Source organism: Montipora foliosa, chromosome 2 (assembly GCF_036669935.1).
Source record: "Montipora foliosa isolate CH-2021 chromosome 2, ASM3666993v2, whole genome shotgun sequence".
NCBI classification, from domain to species: domain Eukaryota; kingdom Metazoa; phylum Cnidaria; class Anthozoa; order Scleractinia; family Acroporidae; genus Montipora; species Montipora foliosa.
The window spans coordinates 39,080,749-39,104,803 of NC_090870.1; the positions used below are offsets into that span (position 1 = coordinate 39,080,749).

General features: G+C 39.3%; 1 protein-coding gene and 2 long non-coding RNA genes across 3 annotated transcripts; all 3 read right to left on the bottom strand.

Moving 5' to 3' along the window:
• Positions 1-3,333: 3,333 nt before the first annotated feature.
• LOC137993045 (inosine triphosphate pyrophosphatase-like) lies at positions 3,334-7,226 on the bottom strand. The gene is made up of 8 exons (XM_068838703.1): positions 7,092-7,226; positions 6,654-6,711; positions 6,500-6,564; positions 6,069-6,142; positions 5,609-5,640; positions 4,550-4,665; positions 3,776-3,852; positions 3,334-3,606 (listed from the first exon to the last, which is right to left on the bottom strand). The coding sequence occupies exons 1-8, from the start codon at positions 7,143-7,145 to the stop codon at positions 3,444-3,446; spliced, it is 639 nt and encodes a 212-aa protein (XP_068694804.1). The 5' UTR covers positions 7,146-7,226; the 3' UTR covers positions 3,334-3,443.
• A 3,261-nt stretch (positions 7,227-10,487) lies between these two features.
• On the bottom strand, positions 10,488-15,164 carry LOC137993047 (uncharacterized). Its single transcript, XR_011121798.1, has 3 exons — positions 15,017-15,164; positions 11,698-11,824; positions 10,488-10,555 (listed from the first exon to the last, which is right to left on the bottom strand). It is a non-coding gene; the product is annotated as an uncharacterized lncRNA (long non-coding RNA).
• A 2,541-nt stretch (positions 15,165-17,705) lies between these two features.
• Positions 17,706-22,625, bottom strand: LOC137993046 (uncharacterized). Its single transcript, XR_011121797.1, has 3 exons — positions 22,485-22,625; positions 19,668-19,791; positions 17,706-17,845 (listed from the first exon to the last, which is right to left on the bottom strand). It is a non-coding gene; the product is annotated as an uncharacterized lncRNA (long non-coding RNA).
• Between the last annotated feature and the right edge of the window lie 1,430 nt (positions 22,626-24,055).

Below are 24,055 nucleotides of genomic sequence, written 5' to 3' on the forward strand. Positions count from 1 at the left end.
CGAGTTTTCTGATTCTCGCTAGCGAGTTCTCGCTAGCGATCGAGTTTTTCAACTCATTCCCAGGACCTGCTCTGACAGCGTTACCCATAGGTCTATGCCTCTATGTATGCGTTCCGGTTCTTCGTTCTCCAACATGGCGACAATTGAGGAGGAACTTCGGAACTTCTTCATAGGCTTTAACGAAATTTTAAAACAGTTAGAGTCTTGTGACGTCAATCTTGCGACAGAATACTCAGAAAGAAAACTAGAGAATTATGTCACTATTCTTTTCGGGATGATCTGCCAAATTGAAAGCGGTGAAAGATCAGAGCATCGAAGCAACTTACTGACGCTTCTGACAGCGCTTTATGAACTGTCGTATGGGTAACTGGAGATATTATCGAGTCAAATACAAGAGCAGTCATGTCTTCAGCGGAAGTCTTCTTACTATCCTCAACTTGAAAAGACTGGAGGTCGGCCCAAGTTCTCACTAACTAAAGAGCAGCTTGTGAATCTTCGCGAGACTGGTTTAACGTGGGCGAAAATTGCCTTGTGTCTGAATGTTAGCGAAAGAACTTTATACAGACGAGTTCAGGAATTTGAAATTGATGGCAAATTTTCAGATTTATCAGACAATGATCTAGACGAACAGTGCTCAAGTCCATCATGGCATTAACCCCTCGAGCGGGTGAAAGCTACATACGCGGGAGTTTGAAGGGCAGCGGCGTGCGAATCCAGCGTTGGAGGATACAGGAAAGGCTTAATTCCATAGATCCTGTGGGCAGAGCAACTCGAAGGAGTAGTGCAATTCGAAGGCCAGTTTATAATGTTCGTGCACCAAATTGCTTGTGGCACATTGATAGTAATCATAAATTAATAGCATAGAGATTTGTAATTCATGGATGTATCGATGGGTACAGTCACAGGTACCCCAAGCACTGTTCGTCTAGATCATTGTCTGATAAATCTGACAATTTGCCATCAATTTCAAATTCCTGAACTCGTCTGTATAAAGTTCTTTCGCTAACATTCAGACACAAGGCAATTTTCGCCCACATTAAACCAGTCTCGCGAAGATTCACAAGCTGCTCTTTAGTTAGTGAGAACTTGGGCCGACCTCCAGTCTTTTCAAGTTGAGGATAGTAAGAAGACTTCCGCTGAAGACATGACTGCTCTTGTATTTGACTCGATAATATCTCCAGTTTCCCATACGACAGTTCATAAAGCGCTGTCAGAAGCGTCGGTAAGTTGCTTCGATGCTCTGATCTTTCACCGCTTTCAATTTGGCAGATCATCCCGAAAAGAATAGCGACATAATTCTCTAGTTTTCTTTCTGAGTATTCAGTCGCAAGATTGACGTCACAAGACTCTAACTGTTTTAAAATTTCGTTAAAGCCTATGAAGAAGTTCCGAAGTTCCTCCACAATTGTCGCCATGTTGGAGAACGAAGAACCGGAACGCATACATAGAGGCATAGACCTATGGGTAACGCTGTCAGAGCAGGTCCTGGGAATGAGTTGAAAAACTCGATCGCTAGCGAGAACTCGCTAGCGAGAATCAGAAAACTCGCTAGCGAGAATTAAAAAACTCGCTAGCGAGAATTCTAAAACTGGCTAGCCAGAATTAGAAAACTCGCTAGCCAGAATTAGAAAACTCGCTAGCGAGAATTTAAAAAACTCGCTAGCCAGAATTTGAAAACTCGCTAGCGAGAATATGAAAACTCGCTAGCGAGAGTTTGACAGTCGATCGCAGAAACTCAAGACTGGATCGCGGGAACTCGACACTATATCGCAGAAACTCGACACTAAATAGCGAGAACTCGACACAAGATCGCAGAAACTCAACAATCAGTAGCTAGAACTGGAGCTTTTTCCACGAAACTCGACCATCCCCAGACGTAACTCAACCTACAATTTCTATAACTCGATCGGGTCAACATGGATTTCAACCTGGTTTCCAGAAAGTTGAAGGGCTTTTGGCAGTAACGGCTTGCCATAAATCAGCGTGCACCCGAAGTAAACATTGAAAAAACACAGAAAACAGAAAGCCACGCGTTGTGTATTTCAAATTGCTCGAGGCAGAAACTCAAACAACTAACAACTATTGAGGCCCTCACAGTGGTTTTGGGGAACAAGGGAACATGGCTAATTTGAACAGGGGAACAATGTCAAAATATTTTAGGGAAGAAAAATAATTGAAAACAATTTTAAGGATCAAAAAGTTGGGAACAAGGGAACACAAGCAAATATTTAAAGGGAACAAGGGAGCAAGGGAGCATTACCCAACAATGTGTAAAATAAAAACATGACTTTTCCAGTTTTCTTAATAGTTTCTCCTACCTTCTAAAAATATAATTTAGAAATAAATAAAAATGTTATTCACCGGCCTTGGTCGGTCCGTATCGGGAAAAACTGTGCCCTCTGTCTTGAGTACAGTTTATCCCAATACGGACCTCCCGGCCAGTGAATATATCTATTTTACTAATTCAATAATTTGAAAATTGGAATATTTTGTTAAAAAGTGTATCGGAGTATTGCAGAGTTACGAGGAGATCGAGCAATCATTTGTGAGGCCCCCTTTTTGGCTTAACCAAATACTTGCTAAAATCGTGTAGAGTTCCTCTATCGTTCTCTATCATTAAATCAGCATCAGAGGCAGCCGAAGGGCCATTTTTGTCCAAATGTGATCAGCGATAATGCTTTGTCAAGGACAGGAAACTACCACGGTGACATGAAGTCGCCCTCATTGTATTTTGGCCGCTACGAAAAACAGTTGGGAAATAAGACTTTTCCCGAATCCTGTGGATAACAGAGATAGAAGAAGAAGAAGCCATTGCATTCTACCCCCAACCCCAGTCCCTTGGAGGGCCTGCTCACAGGCTATGTCAAATGCTTCTTGTTGTACCTAAAACTAAAACTAAGCTTTATGGGGACAGACTTTGGAATGCACTACCAGTAGACATTAAGAATTCTGAATCACTCGATATTTTAAAAAGTAAAGTTAAAACACACCTGTTCTGCCAGTGCTATAGAGTATAGAGATCATATTATATGGTGTAGAGAGATTACTATTATTATTATTATGTATAGAGTGTAAACATTATTTGCATTATTATACAGTATATAGATTTTCTTGTTTTTCTTTAGAAATCTATGGTAATTTTAGAGTTTCTCATACTGCATGTAAATTGAATGTAGGATTGTAATTTGGGACATTGGATTGTAAAGCTTTGAGAATTTTGTAAAGCTAAATATATTATTATTATTATTATTATTATTATTATTATTATTATTTGCGTGCTAAAACAAAAATAAAATTGTTGAAAATCAATAAACAATAGGCTGAGAATGTAGGCATGTTTTTCCTTTTTTTAATATTTTTCTTTTTCCAAAACAGGTACTGTACAGAAAAAGATGTTGAGTTTATGTACAAAACTTCAGCCACTGATCCCCAGCCTTGTGAGCTCATGCCTTGTCACTTGAAATCTTTGGTTTCTTATTTGCTGGCTCTCCATTACATTTGTCATCATCAGTTGTCAATGTACTTTCAAAGTACTCTTTTAAAGCACTGAGAGCTTTGCCCCTGTGGGAGATGGAATTTTTGGTTTCTGGTGGCATTTCTGCATACCTAGAAAGAAAATACAGCACAACTTGTAAAAATACTCAGCGATAGTACACACCAAAACATCTGGTAAGATAATTAACTGATAGCTTAAGAGATACAAGTACTTGCAAATGAAAATCACAATAATTTTTAAAATCATTGGAAGGTAACAGGATAATAATGCGCCACTTACGTCTGCTCAAATCCATCAGGCTGGAAGCAAGGATCCCAACCAAAATTCTCTGGTCCTCTTGGCTCAACTATTTTCCCCTTGGGTTAAAAGGATTAAATTTTAAGAAGACTTAAAATGCAAACTAATACTTCTATAGCTGTTCACACAAGTTTGGCAAGCTGGTACAACTTCAATGAATCAATACGTCTGGTCAAACAAAATTACTAGAATAGCAGCAATTATCATAAAAATAAGGGTTCTGTGTTGGGTAAATGATGCAAACATGACTGTTTGTAGCCTGTATGAAGGCTTTCTAGTGTTTTGTTGCAGTATGGTTTCTAGGTACAGGAAATACAGGTACTATTTCTACAGGCTTGAGCCTCACCACTAGTGTGACTTATCCTTTGACTAAGGCAGTCATTAATTATTGTTGAAAAAATGTTTGCTATGGGACAGCATTCTCTGGATGGTTTATCAAAGAACATACCAATCTCAAACAAAAAAAAAAACTTTAACAGGGGGATGGCACAATGCGGAACAGCTTTGTTACAAAAATGGGCTCAGCCTGGTCTTTCATATGCTGGATCCAAAATAATTGATGTCCATAAAGCAAAAGAACAAAGCGAATGTAACACTACCTAATTAGCAAGGCTTAATAGAAATAACAATGGTTGTTTTGTCCTCCGCCATTTTAGTCTGATGTCATGTTGAAGGAGTTTCACTCCTATCATTTGCCACTACCTTTGTGTTACAATATTGTCATGGTGTACAGAGTAAAAATAACAGCAGTCTTACTATTGTTTTTCCTGTAAATAACATGACAGGGTCCTCTAAGTTTCCTGTTGAATAGGCAAATGTGCAGAGTGCATAAGCTGACTTATCCTCCCAGCCTGTCAACAGTCTGTGCAGACCTGGTGAATTGAGATACAATAAATAAACCTTTAGATGCCATTTCCATTTAAAGTGCCCCTAACCCCCAAATTTTTTTTTCGCTGAAATGAATCTTCGCACCGGTTGGAGACGCAATGCGGCTATTTTTTTTCTTTTTCCAACAAATCCTGACATTTTATAGGCTTCGAAAGTTGCAAAAATCTAAGCATCTTTTGTTCACACCCGAGTCAGAAGGGGAGTGGGTCTATTCCTGATTTGACATCACAATCTACTTTGCATGCATTTTTACAAAGAGTTAATGCAATGTAAATCAGTTTACGACGTCAAATCAGGAATAGACCTACTCCCCTTCTGACCTATAAAATGGCAGGATTTGTTAGAAAAATGAAAAAATGGCCAGAATGCGTTTCGAACAGGTGCAAAGATTCCTTTTAGCACAAAAATATTTTGGGGTTAGGGGCACTTTATAGTGGGATGGGAGGTCTCTAAATTAAATTTCCCAATCTTCTGTCTCTGCTGCTTTTAACTCCAAGTGCTCAAAACATGGGTGTGGATGATGCATAGATCTACAGGAATTGAATTAGCGTGGTTGATGGATTAAATAAAGAATGGCCATGCTGCCCAGTGGTCTTTTTATCAGTTAAAGGTATAGTGTAAATGACCTAAAGTGAACTCCACTCCTTTATTTGGCTAATATTAATTTAAAGACCTCTGTAGAGATGGTTTCTATGTTACATCACCATTGTCATGCATGTTGACAAACAAAAACAACAAATCTTCCGTTAGATTCTTCTGCTCTTCTACTGGATATTGTACATTACCCCATTGTTCTCTGTGTCCCTAGACATTGTTTGCCAACCATCCATTTGTGGTAGCCTTTTGTCAAGTTCATCATCAAAAAAACTTGTTGGCTGGTGGGCATTTGCGACTAATGCATGATTATTATGCATAGATTATATATACCTTCAGGTCCCAGCTTTTTCAAGAACCATTTACTGGAACAAAAATATTATGAAAAACAAATGTGAGATTTACTATTACACAAAACACTGCATTTAAAGATATGGACTTAAGCATCTACAAAGAGGTCACCGCAGTTTGGGTGACCAGAAGTGGATGTGTTATATTCCACAGAGGAGAGGGTGTGAAAAAAACGAAACACCTGCAGAAGTCTTGTTGTCTAAAAACTGTGCTGGTTAAAATTCACATTTGCATTTATTTAAATATTTATAACAGAATTTGATTCAGTACATGACTTGTGTCTCTTTGTAACATTAATTTTGACTAATGTAGCAGTATCAGGATATTGTTTGGCATTATGATTTTAAGGTGACAATAAACTGGGCACCAAAACCAGTGCACTGATACCCTCATTAATGAGATTTAAAACTATTTCCAAAGACACAATTTTATAAAGACTCACATATATGGTCCTGGAAGATCACCAAGAGCTGAGAAACATAAGCATGTGTCTTCAACTATCACTGGACCTTGTATCTGATAACAAACCATAAGAGTGACACATAACAGCAATTTACATGTACATGCCATCTCGAGGCTAAGATTTAATGAGTGTCGATGCATGCTGAGGAAATTGCAATATCCAGATCACTTTAAAACACCAGATTATTGTCAGCTTTTTCTGTACATTGTACACATCTACATTTTCAAAACTAAATGGGTACCACATATGTGCTTGTATTGATGCATGGCACCGCTGGACTTGATTTAATTAATCAATAACTTTAGGTCAGTGTCAAAGATTAATAGCCGATTTGCGGCAACTCTTACATGGAAGAAATGTTATCATATTATGTTCAGCATGAAAAAAAAATTACTTTGCTGAAAACAAACCTCCTTGGCTGCGACTTTGCATTTTTCCCTTGATATTTCATCTGGCTCGCCTTGGAACTCGGGCACTGTATACAGGAAAGAACGGATGTCACGCAATCCAAATCGTGTATGTTAATTGCATTATTTTTTTGTCTACTTTTGGGATACTACTTACGATCTAAATTTCTCGATTCCACTTTCCTAGGGAAAGAATCCCCTAAAATTGCCACGACCTGAAAACGAAACAATCACAGATACGGTTCACATAACTTCGAGAAGAATTCAATCCCAAAGTTCGATCTTTGGCATTGTCGTGATCAATGCATAAAGCGCGCACTCTTCCTTCTAACTCAACGAAAGATTGTTTTAGCCTAGCTTAGCTGTCTCCATCTAAGCCTATTGTAATTTGCTAGGATCATTTTAATTTTTTTTTTTGTTTTGCTTTCTGTTTGTTCGTTTGTTTTGCAAAGCTATGAAGTTTAAGAACGTGTGATATGATCTCTAAACTTCCATTTCAACTACACTTGTAGAAAATTGTGATTCAAAGATCCGGTATCTCAAAGTATCTGTAGCGGCACATAAGCAAGGATTATCCAGTGTTCTAAGAACTAACCTCTTTCAGTTTGTTCGGGTTACCGGTCACAAATGCCAGTGTCTTTCTAGACATTTTCCTCTCTTTCGAATGGTCATTACATCGTGCTCATCAATCACTAATTGATTCACATAGACACTACATTAAGCCTTACATGGACATCATTTTGGTGGTGCCTTCCAAGCTGACCACTAATAAAGAAGGCGCAGGAAGATGGGAATTTAATGAGGTGAGTTGTATTCTGTACTGTTACGTGAGGGGACCTCAATTATCTGATCTGTGTGTTGAAGCCGCAAATGTACTAACGACCACAAATGTAATAACGGTTGACCACAAATGTAATAAGCGTTTGACCAGAAATGTGACCAAAAAAACAAATATTTTAGTACGATATCAACCGATCACATCAGTTGATAACATGTATAGTCGAAACATCTTCGTTCAACTGGGCAACCCACTCATTGAATGGAACACTTGACGAAAAATTTAATATCTCTGACCCCAAACGAATATCAGTTATACGTGGATTTTTAGTGACGCGTAATTTTTACAGCTACGTTTACAGACGCAAATTTACATGGATTTATAATTACGGGCATAGAATAAAATCGGAGCACACATCTAAAAATAAAAAAGTCGAACCACATTCAAGTGTTATTTTCTGCATACCTGGTCGCTGTTTTCATTTCCACACTTAAAAACACTTAAATTCATTGACGTTGTGTTCTGTAAATTCGGCCATGCAATGTAAGAGTTGTGCTGAGCTTTTTTAATCAAAGAAACGTTTGGCATATCGTACACATTGCTTTTTATTAAAGAAAATTGCGTTTCTATTCCACTTATTTTGTTTTCGTCCCCGGGGAGGGTACTCCCATATATGGGCTATATAGGTGCGTGCCGCGAGATAGGCTATGGTTTTTTAGGTTCTCAGTCCTTAAATAGGGTATCATTTTTTCCTCATTTAGTAACGCGTTCCTGAATTAGTCCTTAGATAGGGTACCTAAATTGTATCAGTTAAATTGAAGCTTGCAAGCGCCACTTTTAACGAAAAAGAAATGGCTTTTTAAAACTGAAGTGTCTGCTGAAGTATAAGAAAAGCGATTTTCATAGAGAATTGTGTTTATCCGTGCACATTAACCGTTGTTTGGGTCGCTTGAATAGGGTGTCGTATTTCGGGTTCGGTCCTAAAAAAGGGTATAAGTTTTCCCTTTTTTTACCCTTAAATAGGGTCAGAGTTCGAGAACCTTCGCGGCACACCCCTATCGAAATTTTTCGAGAGTACTCCCCCGGGTAGTGTATGAATTTTAACTTAGAGTAAAGATATTGTTGAGTTCCTTGCTGTAATAGGTAACGGGTAACAACATGAGTCTGATCTGGCGCCTGATCAGAGTAAAATAAAACCCGGAGAAATACAGACTGAAATTAGTCAAAGTTAACAGTTTGTGGCCAATAAAGATGAATGGTTCAGTTCCAGTGTTATTTTGTCCGGAGTTCCGATGTTCTTAGGAAAATCAGTTGACTACGACACTCCTGTTATTTAAAGGGACACTGTCACGACAATAAGAGTGCAAAAACACACATACAGCAACAGGGACATACAAATAGTGGTCCAGTTTAAGTAAAAATTACAATACCAGTGTAATGAAGCTGAAGAAAGAAATGATCATTGAGATGTCATCAGGATCTCAAGTTCTCGTTTTGGCTTGAAACGTATAGCTAAAAATGAAAACAGTTCCCCTTTCCTCCAACTTTTTACCTAATATCCTTCTCTTGTTCTCGTTGCCAATGTTCAAAGAAAATGTTGATTACATTCTTTCAAGTCACCTGACCTAAGAAGTCATAAGTGATTATGAACATCTTGCTTCAGTGCGTTCATTTCTGGTCAAACTCTTATTACATTTGCGGTCAACCGTTATTACATTTGTGGTCAAGGCTTATTACATTTGTGGTCATTATTACATTTGTGGTCAATTATTACACTTGTGGCTTCTACATCTGTGCAACTTTTGGCCTCGATGATTAGTGAGATATTAGGCATAAAAAAATAAAAGAAAATTATCTATACCCGGAGTCAAAAACGCTAAAGAGCCAATACATTATTCGTACACTGGTTCCAGATTTTTCAACATTATTGCCCAAAGATTAGGTTGTCCGGTAAAGAAGCCCTTGGCTAGGAGCGAACAACAGCCCTATATTCCTAACACGGCGTTTTCACAGACCAATTTATTTTTAGATTGAATTTCCGCGAATGAGACCGATGAGGAGTCCGATGACCAATCACAAAAAACTAACTTGACGTCATAGCGTCAGCGATGTTGTTGGCGGAAAAGGTAGTCTAAAAATAGATCGGTCTGTAAAAATGCTGTGACATCCTGAGGGTTGGTATGGGAGTTGTTCTTTCCTAGTCATTGGCTCCTGCCGATATATTTTGCTTTCAAATTTCAACTTTTCAAATATAGGTAATTGTGCAAAGCACTTTCAATCGTCCGTGCTGATTTTCTGGCTGATCGATTACCTAACAACGACTTCAAAAGGGAGTTGGGACCACTAATTGCAGGTATTGCCAACCTCGTCTATTTGGTGATGACCAGATCTGACAACCCGGGAATCCAGATCAACCTCCCTCTTCAAATGACAGTTTGTTTGCTTTTTTGACAGCAGAAATGTTTACAAAGAATGGTTCTCGTCAGTGTCTCCGTAATATTTCCTCCCTTCAGCACTCAAATTCGAACGGTTATGCTTGTCGTCTTCTCTAATATAGAATGAATATCGAACCATTGAAGAATAAAGCATAACCTTTATGGTTTATATAATTGCAATTTGATTAATTGAAAAGCGAAAGATATTTGTTATTTTCCTTCTTTTAATGCACTTTAATGCTCATTGTACGCAAGTCACCTTTGATATGTCGAAAGGCCATGTATAAACACGTGCCTCGAATGACTGAAAACGCTAAACAATTTTTTGCGCTGAGATCGATTGTTGCTTGGTTCTAAGTACTGTTACAAGCATACTTCAAATCCCTCTCCAAAAGTTCTGGAGTCTTCCTTGGGCAGTGCTTGTGTTTCATTTGCGACGCTCTAACCTAATGACCTCAGATCGTTGTTTTCATATCATATCATATCACCCATCAGGTATGTGACAATTGGCATAAAATCCTAGACTGACAAAAGCGAATACCACGAGACAATTGTTTCTAAACGAAGCCGTTTTGTTACACGGGTCTGTTATCTGATCATTACAAAAGTCTCCGCGACAGCACGTCTTGCAGTAAGATTTTTTCCCTCCGCTCCATTTGCTAAAGGGTGTGGTACACTCTCTGTCACAGCCTCGTGTTACTTGCGCCGTCGTTTGATTGGGGAACACAATTCTGTACACTGAGCAGTAATCATACCCCCGTGCACAATTCGATTTCCTTGTGTCCTTCAATGACTCTACAGTGCAATGTCTTTCTTTGGAGTTGCAATAGTGGCAGACTATTCCTCCTATGAAATAAAGGCAAAGTCGTACAAGAGTCACTGGGGCTCACAAGACCGGAGCGATTGAAGCGACTGAGAATAATGCTACTCCCCTCTGGACGGAAGGCTAATCTTGTCGCAAGGTTACCCCCAAACACTGTGTCATCGGTACCCATTCCTACTCCTGGGGCCTGTTTCTCGAAAGTCCCGAAACTTAACGGGCCATTTTCGGGTGTCACAATTCCTCTGTATCTCAAGAACGGAGAGGATTTAAGTCGTCAAACTTCAATGTCATTTTGTTTTTTGTTACCTTGAAAACATGTCAAAAGATTGGCTTTCCAAATCAATCGGTTGCCAGTTTCACAAATGGCTTTGCGGGCCCGAGAAGTTTTCGAAACTTTCGAGAAACGGGCCCCTGGGGCCCGTTTCTCGAAAGTCCCGAAACCTTTTCGGGCCCGAAAAACCATCTGTGAAATTGCCAACCGCTTGTTTTGGAAAGCCGATCTTTTAACATGTTTTCAAGGTAACAAAAAGAAAAATAACTGTGAAGTTTGACGACTTAAATCCTCTCCCTTCGTGAGATACAAATGGAATTGTGATACCCGAAAATGGCCCGTAAAGTTTCAAGACTTTTGAGAAACGGGCCCCTGGTCCGAGGCGAGAGAAACAGTAAGGAGCCAAGTTTCTTGTTAAGGAAACTCCACCTTTTCTCCTAACAATACATTAAGTGATCGTCATTAGTAAGTGCGAGCTTTCTTTCTTTGTTCACTTAAACTTTAGTGTTGCCTTGAAATACTAATGCCGAATCCAATATGACTGCCATGAGAGATTGAGAACTATACTTTTACGGTAGACGGAAAGCGCCAACAGAATTTGCTGAGTCGTGTTCGATTCCAACTACTACCAAGCAATTTCCACAGCGAGAATGAAGGTAATTTTCTTAGTTTTTCTACCTCATTAACACTAAGCATTCTTATTTCTTATGCAATTGACCTGTGGTTATATTTTATAGTTGGATCTTTGAAAGTTTCTATGTGACATTTCTCCCGTCCCAATTTAGTTACCGTATTTCATGATGGCTTTGATCATTTAAACTAAAATGACTGGATTGATAGGATTGTCTTTGATTTACTCCGATTTTTTTCACCGCAACATAGCAATGTACTTACCTTTCGTCTGAAGAACATCTATGAACAACAAGAAGCAAACTACGATACCTTGCAAACAAGGTATACCCATGGATTGCCCAACTGCAAGCATTAAATGAAAGTGGTATCACATGGGTTTTTCAGCCAGCTGTGGAACAGAAAACAACAACAAAACTAACAATAAAGAGATGCCATTCCCTCTTTCAGTATTAACGTCCTTTGATTTACGTCTTAGTGATAAATTACTAAACAAACAGAGAAATATCCAGAAATGCAAATTAGATGCACGTCTATTTCAATCAGGGTAACAAAGAGAATAGATTCCCCATACATCGGTTTCTTCCAATGATACTTTTTAAAAAACCTAGTTTAGGTACGCAGCTATTTTTAGAGAGGCACCGGATTGCCCAGTTGTAATGACGTAATGAAAATTTAAATATGCGCGGCACTGGGAACAAGAACTTTAAAAAATAACTTTGCGAAACTAAAAATAGATTTAAAAAAACTACGATAGGGCACTGGGATCCGTTCTCTCACCTCATCCTCAGAGACCCCTTGCCCTTTTCCTCAACTATGTAGGAATACAGACAATTAACGTTACAAAGTGTTCCAAAAGTGTTTCTCCTCAGGTAAAGATAAAAAGCTGCATTTACCTTAAGCTAAAAATAACGCTAATCTTTACTCTAAAACTATTGTCGGAAATAGATAACAAATACTTATACTTAAAAGGGAAAAGAGAGAGAGAATGCCCCATAGTAGACCCTCTTAGGATGAATATTGTTGAAAACTATTCTTGGTTCTGTGTCATACTGCGTATTATCATTCCACTATTACGTCATTTTACCATATTTGGTCAAGAGAACGCGCAAAATATGAGACAGTAAGACACTGTAGTGTCCTGGTTTGACAGGTTTAGAACAGAGCAAATACGGACAGGACATGAGTTTTTCAATGAAAGAAATTGTTTTTAACGCGATAGAAAGCCTGAGAATTTAGCTTGTCATCGCTCGTCACTCGTCATTTCGTTTATACAATCAAATAAAGGACATTTGGCCGGCTTTCTGTGCTGTTTACATCGTTCCCGAGCGTCCTGAAGGACAGATAATGCATTTTTTTTAGAAACACTCTTGCCAAATAAAAATTGAAAGGAAATAACACCTTTTTGTAGTGGAAAAATAAATCTCTTATTCGATGGTCTAACATATAACACACGCGGACATTTTGCTCATTGCTCGTATTTTTCCTCGCCCCTGCGGGCTCGGAAAAATACTACGCAACTCGCAAAATATCCGGGCGTATTAGATGTTTCAAGGACGACACCTTATTAGTCAGTTAGTTTTAAAATGGACCGCGTGGTCATGGGAACAAGAGATAAAAAAGCACCTTCGCAGCATGAGCGTGATCTAAAAATAAATTTAAAATAATTATCATGAGGCCCTGGGAGTCACTCTCTTGCCTCATACTCGCTTGCATACACCCCAATCCCAAACAAGTTGGTTGCTGAAATGATTATCTTTTCTATATACTGTTAGGGGCCCATGGCTAGGAGCATACAACTTCATTGTATTTGTCCAACGACCTTTTTACTGGTCGAGTTATTTTTAGATTGATCTTCCCTCGACAACAGACCTTTCCAGCTAATCACAAGTCTTGTATATATGGGTTATTGACCAAGCTTGTTCGGTCAAGATGGCTGGATATTCGTTTTTTTGCGTGTTCGCGCGTCGAAGTCCATAAATGCGCAAAAAAAAAAAGAACAAGGCCAATGTTCAGCCATCTCGACCGAACAAGCTTGGTCAATAAAGGATTTACTATATATGGGATAAAGCACTACAACAATTATTTGATCTTGTGGGACCGAGAAAGAAATCCCGAGTGGACAATATAGCTCCATATTGCCCGCTCGAGCAGCCCAATCGCAGGACGGGATTTGGCTAATCTTGCCCGCTCACGGAGCTAGTCATACAATAAGAGAAATTATTACCCAGGGGATTGAGAAGGTCACACTTTCAAGCCAAATCTTACTATAACTGTGTCATAGCAAGCAATTAACTTAACCGATTTGTTTAGGAGACGCTTTAATTTAGGTCAATTTTCTGGAAATTGGTTGTTTGACGAACAACTCTTTTGAAAAGGATACGTAGATATAATTTTGTGTGTTGAAACATCTGTAAATAAAATACAATTTTATGTTTTCAACTTAACCATATAAAATTATTCCTTTCTCTGAACGGCGAAACTAGCCAACAAAACGAAAAAACCTGCACTAGCTAAAGCAAAATGTTCAACTCTAATGACCGTTCGATGAACGGTACATGTAATACATATGTACAGTATTCAGCACAAAAGACATAAACTAAACCGCAAAAGAGTATTACGACAAATTCTTTCTTTTTTAATTAACAAAACCTAGCGAAAACAGATCTAGATACCAAACACTTGAAATTGATACCCCAATAAATTCTAAAACGGAAATGTCACAAGCTATAATTTAAGAATAATACAAGAATCTTTTCAGCCTAAAATCGGCAGAAAAATAAGAACATTCAGCCAGGGCCGGAAAAACAACATTCTTATAAAAAAAAAAAAGAAAGTGTACAGCAACTGCGCGTAGTTTTGGCTGTGGCCAGAGTCCGTATTCTTGGTGCTGGCTAAAAGAAAAGCGGGCCCTAGGGAAGAGAATGCTTTGGTACTGGAACTCTGTTCCTCTGTATTTCAAGCCCGGTGCTTTAAACACTTGGTCACACTGCTCCCAAACCTCATCCGTTTATCAACGCATACAAATAGATCGCACAACCGAGTAGAAAGGGATGACATTGGCAGTGCTTTGTCAACGAACTTCCAGTCGCTACTCAGCGCTCGTTTGTTGCAGTTGTAATCATCGTTTTGTCTTGCGATATAATCTATGAGTCTCGGAACCACCATCATTTCTTTCCGTTATTTCGCTCGACGATTTTAAGGCTCAGCGACAAGATTAAAACGAACTTATTCTGTAGTCCATTTTAGCAGACCAGGCCTGATCAACGGAAAACCGGTCCGGAGTTTATATATGCAAACTACTTCGGTTATTTTTTGGAAGCGAACGAAGTGGCCAAAACGAATTCATATTCGTGCGCGATTTATGTCTAAAAGAGCAAACTTTCAATCGGTCAATATTTAAAATTAAAATCAGTGCAGCAAGGATACATTAACTACTTTAAACTAACGTAGAAGTTTCAAGATAAGTAACACCCAAAAGAAAGCTGATTTTATGCTGCCATAATACAAGAACACCTGTCTTCATGTGTTGCATAGAATTATCAACAGTGAAGACTGAGTAACTTCTCGTACGTATACTCACCGTTTTGGTTTGCAGTTCGTTCAAGATCGAGCTGATGAATGCAGTAAAAGTATCATATTTTATGCCAAAATAATTTTTAGCGTCATATAAAAAATTTAAGCTTCAAATTTATTCTATATTTACATTTCTTATACTGTGGCATTGTTACTCGCCATTGTAAAACAACCGTTTGTGACGTCATGTGACAAATAGAATTAGAATATCGCGAGGCAATGAAGGGCCGCGAACGCCAAAATGGGGAGATACTCGTGATCTTTCTTGTCAAGTAAGCTAGCTCTAGCGTAGACGGCCTTCCCTGACGTAGCTAAGACATTTCTGTGGGAACTTGCAAATCTAGGAATTCGTCTAGCGTCCTGATAACGTTATGATAACGTGGTGTCCATATAACTGTGACACGGTTGACTCTTAAGCCGGTAACACACGTTGCGCCTCCTGTTCAACAAATGTTGAACTGTGTGTCATGCAATGTTGAAATGTTGAACATTGTTGAACGAAATAGTGATCAGTTCTATTCCGTTCAACAACTTGCTGCTTGTTGAATGGTTCACTTATCTACAGAGCTAATCGAAGATTTGAAAGTCGAGAAGCTGATCCAGTCCGCGTAGAGGAAGCTCGAGAGAGAATTGCTTTCTTATTTGAGAGAGTTCCCTTCCAATATGTCTCGGCCAGTTTAATTAACGGACTCGTATTGTATTCAGAAAGCAATACATGCCGGCGAACCACTATTAAAATACCGGATTCTATAGAAGCCGCCAAATGAAAAAAAGCCTATGCCAACAATTTAGTTGCGTTTAATACTAACCTCACATGATATTCAGACGTTATGCCCCAATCTCGCAATCCCTTCCAGGGGTACTTTAGACCATGAGCAGCCTCTCTCTAATTTCTCTAAATCAGTAGAACGGACGTGATTCCTCGCGGCGCATATTTTCACAGTCTGGGGCAAGTCAAATGAGGCACCTAACACGCTAGCCGTACTTTTACCGTTTCCCATATAAGATGAATACTCATAACTAAACTGTCGTCCGGGTAACTTAAAACAGTTTATTTCGTATTTAAAACATCTCAGGAGTATTCGTCAAAACATCTGGTGTACTCAAAGTAAGACAAGATGCTTTCTTGCAAATAATCAAATGCTGTCTCCCGCTCGTGGCAAATATCCCTTACTTCCACACGCCTTCTCCATTGTATCTTGTATCTAGAAGCTCCGGAACACCTACAATTTGCGGGTCAATCGGGAGTTCAACGAACTCTGAAAGAGCTCCCGGTCTTTAAGGGTCTATTTACACGGTACGATGTTGTCGACAGGCCGTGGGAACTGAAGATGTTAAAGTCACGGCAATGAACATGTACAAGTACAAAGAAGGATTACGTTTTTGCAAACGTTGGCCGCGAAGCACTTATATTTGAACAGGCCGTGGGAACTGAAGATGTTAAAGTCACGGCAATGAACATGTACAAGTACAAGGAAGGATTACGTTTTTGCAAACGTTGGCCGCGAAGCACTTATATTTGAACAGACTTAGTTGATTAGAGTGGAATGTGAAGTGCTAGGCCTCTACCCCATATGAACCGTGTGAGCGTTATAATTAGCCCTTCACATTACACTCTGTATCATACAAAAACGCACATAAATACTATGGACTTGTAAAATTTATAAATAAGAATCCGCTTTTGGGCTTTTCTTCTTCTTCTTATTTATACCTTTTTTTTGTTTTGGGGGGGGGGGGGTGGGGGGTCGCGCTGTGGCTGCGCGTGCGTAAGAATTCTTTGCCATGTAGAAGGCATTTTCGAGTGGAAAGGGATGGGCCTTATACTTGTCCAATATCATTCATATTAAGCGCAACCGGTTATGGATAATTAATGATGTCTCGGCATTCTGCGCGATGGCGCTCACCAATCGTTTTCTAGTCTCACGTTCACGTGACTTGCAAGGTTCAATATGGCGGCCGTAGCATGTGATGATGAAGAATCATCCTGGTATGAATGAAACCAATGCCATCCACCATTTCCGAATCTGCCGCCAAAAATGGACAAAAATTGGTAATTTTTATTCGACAAAAGTTGAATGTGTTTATAACCATTCAACCAAGTCGCAACATTGTCATTTAACAGGCTGCAACGTCGTGCAACATTTCTTGAGCAACAAATGTTGCACAATGTTGAACAGTGTGTCACCAGTTTAATAGACACCCCACTGTGGACTTTCTCGGTTCGAAATTAATTGAGGTTAAATTAGCAAACGGTTGCGATCACAAGATATCCTGCATTTCGTAGACCAGTTTTCCATTGAGTTGTTAATAGTCTAAAAACACAAAACTAATCCTTATATGATTAAGAAAATAACACAAATAGCGGTGATGAACATTGAATTCCATTGTATCCCATTGTATCACCGCTGTTTGTATTATTCAGTCTTAATCAAGCTACGATGGCCTAAGAACAAGAGTTATAATCCTTACATGATAACAGCTATAACACTGAGAATTGCAATAGGAAACATGCCACATTTCATGTCCAATGCAGTGGATGGTGGATTGCAAGGATCATAAAGATAGTTATTACAAAAGTCCCCTTTGCAGCATACTACACAATTTTTGGTTCGTTGATATGGTCCACCCGTGGTATATGAAGTTATTGTATCAGCTTCCTCGCATTCTGAGGCACAATATCTTGTAAATTGGTGGTAGGAAGTATTGCCGGGTGGCTCTTTCTTATAAATCGCACAATAGTCGTTGTTTCTTGAGCATGCTCCCTCGATTGCACCAGTCAGAGATCCGGGAGAGCATTGGTTAGCTTTTGAGTCGCATTCATAACAAATCGCTCCACCTGAAATGACAATTAAAATGTCATTATATAAATGCAAAACTACATCCTGTTTCTAATATGATCAGCGGTTTCTCCTTACTGTTCCCCGAAATGGCACTTTTCTGGCCATTCTGTCAATTAAAACACGGTAATTTCTGAAAATGCCATTTCCAGATTTCTCCGCGAGCATAGCAACCAGCTTGCCTGCTTTAAAAAGCCGCATCACCTCTTTTCTTCAATTTCAACATGTTGCAATGTTGAAAAGAGGTTGGAAAAGCCCGTAAAAAGGACAGCAGTCGCTCCTCTTACTTTTGTCGACTATTTCTGCTTGGCTTGATTTCATGAATAAGTTGATGACTCAAATTAACCGAACCCAATGTTTCTCCAAGAGATCCCTAAAACCTAGCTGACCTAACCAACCTAAAGAAGAATTTTTTTTTTTGGTCGTAGTAGCACTTTAAACAATGAAACGGACGTTTTTTCACAGCTTTTATCAGTACAAACGTTTACTTACAGTAAAACAACAGGAGCGTCAAAGGTCTTTAAAATGAATAGCAAATTCAAACCGGATGATTCTATAAATGTGTTTTTTATCACAAAAATGTGATATGCGAAGCGAAGGCTGCACACTTCTCTTGAGAGTATATAAGCGAGTACTTATTTCACTATATCAGCAATGGCTAATGAATCGACACAAGACAAAAGTGAACAACATACTTGAGGTAGGGAAAGTTTATTGCGAGAGAAAGACGTTCAATTTTTCAACTTAACTTAATTTTAATCTTTTCACCATTAAACTCTGTTACTACATAATAGTTATACATTGCAAAATCGCGTTGTGAGCTTGGGGCGCCTGTGTTTAGACACGACGACATTTTTGCAAAACCTCGTACTAAAATGACGACGGTATCACGTATTTCCCGCCAAAATGACGCTGGTTTTTGCGCGCTCACTGTTGCTCAATGAGAAAATCCCGTTCTCGTCCTCGTCCTCGTCCTAGAATCTGAAGGTCCCTAATTTCTTCTGCACCGTCAACTTTTTCGCTCCGATCAATCGTTGTTTCTAGCTTTTTCAGTTTATCGTAGAGACCACTGTTCCATTTCTTTTGCTTTAGTTTATTTTATTTTTTCGGTCTTTTGCTACAATATACATGTGTTTCGCACTGCAATCGAATAAATCTTCCAAGTAATTTTGATTAAAAGAATCGAACAAGTAATTTAACTTGAAAATATCAAGTCAGAGCGTGACAAAATGATTGCGTGATGTGCAGAACATATGCGCAATAAAATGAATTGGAATGGATTTTTTTCCGACCGAGTTAGGTGTAGTTTTCCAAAACCAATCGCTTTGCCGCGCATGTGTACATTTCATTTCAGACACAATACATGCTCTTATGAATGTACACTGAATTTGGGTATTATTGAGTCGCATTGATTGATGCTAGTCTCCATTTAGTTGATCGTCCGATTGAATGCAGTCCTGAGGAGGACTCAGTGTCTGTTATTGTTCAACCTGTGTCTGGAAGCCATCTTCAGAGTCAAGTGATCAGTTTGATGCCATTGTATTTTGCATAATCGTTGACTCTGGTTGTTGGGATAATTGGTTGGCAGAAGATTGTTTGGTTTTCCGTTAATTGATTACTACTCACTGCTAGAGAACATAGATCAGTTGACTTGAAAGATGAATTTCCATCAGGTTGTAGAAATGTCCACCTCGACGACCAAACTACATCAAGGGGCAGGAAGGTTCACAACCCCCCTCTCCTTTCCTTCATTGGTCTTAGACGTTAGTTGAAGTTTTTGCCTCGGGCAATTATCCTTTAAAGTGAAGAGAGCAACCTTACCTTCGCAATGCAAACACAACGAAAAGGCAGCCAGCAACGCCAAAAAAAAGGGAAGCATATTAGTATGTGCCATCCCCTTGTATTGGCGTATCCAGATTATTGAGATTCTTTATGGAATCGTCGTCTAGGGAAAAGAGGAAATGAGACTTAGCCCAGATGGAGCTTTGACGATCGTGACAAAGGTCTTAGCTAGTGTTAGGTTTGAAGTACCTCAAGTCTCCATCGGTGGAGCGCATGCCCATTGTAGTCCTTTTTGGGTAAATGTTACAGGACTGTGTACACTAAAGAAAAAGCGTGGTTGTCACACACAGAACTGAGTAGAAAGACATTCAATTCAGAAGGCAACAACGTTTCCTTGCTTTGCCTTAAGCCGGCCACAAACTGGGCGAAAATAGCCCGGTGCTAATTCCGCCGCGAAAAATTCGCCCGGTGCGCGGAGTTAATTTTTGCCGCGGCGGAAATAGCGCTGAATGTCAAACATATTTGGTATTTTCTTCGCCGCGAAACTTTCTGACGAAAATTTCGCCCTGTGCGCCAACACTGGAGGAACTTAGCGATGGCGACGATAACCTCTTTTCGTCAAATGAAAATACCCCAATTGATATCTGCGCTATTTAAGTTAAAACTAGGGGTAATCGAAGCTTAGGCGAGTGCGTTCGATGTTTGTAGGACGGTACAGGTTTGGTACAGGTAGCAACTGAGGGGGAAGGGTGGATGGTTCGTGCGATAGGGAAATGTTATTACAGTGGAACCCCGATACAACGATCCTCGATATAACGATATCCCCGGTATAAAGATAAACATGCTATGTCCCGGCAAAAGTTATTGTAAAATGTATGGGACAGAACCCCGATATAACGATCTTCAATATAACGATATTCCAGATATAAAACTGAGTTCTTAACGTAACGAGCGTAAAATCTTCCCCGATATAACGATATTACAGCATCAGTACACAGATACAACTTCAAATGTTTAAGTTTTGTTTCCCTTTTACGATTCATACCACAGACTTTGTTGTGTAACCTTGATAACGTCTAATGCTTTACAAATTGTGAGTCATTTGATACTCATTACAAGTTTAATTAAACAATATGTACAGTTAAGTAAAAAAGCACATGTTAATTTTACCCCGATATAAAGATATTTTCGGTTATTTTAAGGCAATATCGTTATATCGGGAGTCTCGTTATAATGATACCTCGATATAACGATCTAATTCCACTGTACTGCATCTATGAACGTGACAACTTGTTAGACGTAATCATTAACTATTTATTTGGAATTCTACAAGTAGACAACTACTGAAAATTACTCTAAAATGAAACTGTTACTTGCAAGTCTTTTCAGCTTGTGGTATTAAAGACCTAAGATTACTTTTCTGTGCTGAACGCTGGGACACAATAAATTCAGTTTGTTGATTTCAATGCCGTAAATATCACAAGTCATGATGAAATGGCGCCGACGAGCGTCATATCTCGGTAGATTTACTTTGTGGCACAACGGCCGCCAAGCAAAACAACCCGGTTTGATGCAAGCGCGAGGAGTCGCACACATTTTCCAAGGACAGTGACGAACCATGCTTAATCCAAAGTAAAATTTTACCGACCTCAGTTGACAGACCTTCAGCAATCTTTCAGCTCTTTTCAACGATGAACGATGGAAGATTATCACACCTCACCAAACGCTAGAATAATGAAAGCCGACGAGGCACAAATCACCACGTGCGTTAGTTCGTCAAAGTGAGGCAAAACGTAACCAAGCGCCTCAAAGCGAGGCAAAAGTGTGTCGACGAAAATGCAATCTCGAAAAAACTTCCCTTAAAACACAAATTAGGGGTTGCGTTCTCGTACCTCGAACGCAAATACTAAGTTAAGTCATTACGCATGTCACTTCAGGGTTAAAAGGGCACTGAGTTAGTGATGATGCATAGTCATATGTTAAAGGAGTTTGAATTCGTCGCGGAACTACTGACGCATAACGGACTCACCACGAACTGACCTTTACGAAGTTCTTTTAAGTGTTCATGTAGCCTGTCGCTTTGAACAGTAAGCCTTAAATGTGATTTAGCGTAACAGACGTCCTATACAACTGTGTTGTCATATTTGTGTGATACGTAATCTTTAAGGGCCGATTTACACGGTACGACCTTGTCGCATGCGACAACGGCTTGCGACAGGCCCACCACATGATTTACGATTGTTGTGTACGTCAGAAAAAATGTCGTAGCATTTTAAAACATGTTTTAAAACGCTGCGACAATCGTAAGTCTTGTCGTAAGCCTGTTGTGAGCTTGTCGCATGCGACAAAATCGTATCGTGTAAATCGGCCCTAACAATCTAGAGAACTCTGTGTTCTTGAAGAAGCCTTCATAATAAGGTATCGTCTGATGACTTATAACAACTTTGCAACGTGTCTTATAACAAGTCCCGACAACTTTCAAAGCGGCGTAACCGATTTTTGAAATTTTCTCTGCTCGTGCTTGTTCTTAATTGTCTATTACTGAGTGTATTTGTTATATTGCGATCAAACGTCTCTCATAAACCAAGACAAGCTGACTGACCTTTTCGCTGTCGGCAAGTTCGGATACTTCACTACAAACTACTCGGAAAGCAACTAAATGCCACATGGTAGCGTACTCGCAAAGATACTGAATGAGTGATGTGAAATCGAATTTGTTCCCTGGAAATGTTGAGGTCTGTATGACTGTTTGTTGCATGAAACAATTAACATAACATAACTTGAACATCGGGGAATAGCCATGATCAATATAAATATCAATTTAACAGTGGCATTTTAGTATCAAGTTGACATTACCTTCTACTTTTTTCAAGACTTAAAGAACCACCCAGATGTCGTTGGAGTTCCGCGATATAGCCGAAAAAATAAAAGGTAAAATTTACTTTGATAAACCTCCGTGTGAAAGTCACGCTTGCAAGAATTTAATGTGTTACGAATTTTGATTGTTTTATCTGACGTCAGAAATTTCCTTTACAATCGATTTAAACCGCAAACATCTCTCTATATCCATGGAAACTAAATGCATGAATGATGCTGTGTATTGTTTAGGCCATTTCAAGAAATCTCTGCAAAGATCATGTTAATTAAGTGTCACGATCCGTTACTGAGATTTTAAGTCTCTTAGGTAAATTCCCGCAGCCCATCACAAAAAAAATCAAAGGAGGACTGTGAAGGGATCATGAAACATGCTGTATTTAGTTGCATTTAGTCTTAGATGCAAAAGAGCCAGTTGAAAAGAATCGCCAACCGGTGTTTTCGGCTCCTTTAAACTTTTTACGAGGTTGTTAAAAGCCTGTGAAGTACCAGAGAATGGGCATTTATCTAGGAAAGAGTGAATTCGTGTTGATTGTTACCGTAAAGGATTGCTTCTGTTCAACTACAACAAGGTGATGCCGACATCTGGATATTTCTCAACTTTGTAAACACAGCTATCGAGTGGTTTTAACCCTGTCTTATACATTTAAGCCCATTCGGCTTTTAAATATGTTACAAGTGCACCTTATAGGTATTGAATATAACCAATAGAATGATGTAATAATAAGAAAAGAAAAGAGCAGTAGTTTGCTTTTGGTGACCACAGTTGTCACTGTCCACGGCAATCTCACGGCGTGCTCCTTTCCTTAGTACGAGTGGACCTGTGAACTTGGCGGATCGACAAGAAAAAGTATCTTCGCATTCATTTTCGGCACACATAGCACAGTGACACCTTTCATCTGGTCTTCCTCTGAGCAATGGCTCGGTAACACATGCTGACTTCAACGAGTATCAATCCCGTCGGAACGAAGAACCGTCGAAGAACATTTTTTCCTATTACGTTGTATCAGTACTTCGGGAAGTGAAACGTCGGAACTGATCTTTTCTATATACTGGGACCCATGGCTAGGAGCATACAATTTCATTGCATTTGTCTAACGGCGTTTTTACTGACCGAGGTATTTTTAGATTGATTTTCCCTCGACACCAGACCTTTCCAGCTAATCGCAAGTCTTGTATATATGGGTTATTGACCAAGCTTGTTCGGTCAAGATGGCTGGATATTCGTTTTTTGCGTGTTTGTGCGTCGAAGTCCATAAACGCGCAAAAAGCAAGAACGAGGCCAATGTCCAGCCATCTCGACCGAACAAGCTTGGTCAATAAAGGATTTACTATATGGGATACAACACTACAAAAATGATTTTTGATCTTGTGGGACCAAGAGAGAAATCCCGAGTGGACAATATCATAGCTCCATATTGCCCGCTCGGGCATTGCAATCGCAATGCGGGATTTGGCTCACAGTCATCTTGCCCGCTCACAGAGCTAGTCATATAATAAGAGAAATTATTACCCAGGGGATTGAATAGGGCACACTTTCAAGCCAAATCTTA

Coding starts and splice junctions, on each gene's coding strand:
- LOC137993045 (XM_068838703.1), bottom strand. CDS start 7,145: ATGTCTAGAAAGACACTGGCATTTGTGACCGGTAACCCGAACAAACTG. Junction 6,712..7,091: donor ACCCGAACAAACTGAAAGAG/GTTAGTTCTTAG, acceptor TTTCGTTTTCAG/GTCGTGGCAATTTTAGGGGA. Junction 6,143..6,499: donor GCAAAGTCGCAGCCAAGGAG/GTTTGTTTTCAG, acceptor GTTTGTTATCAG/ATACAAGGTCCAGTGATAGT.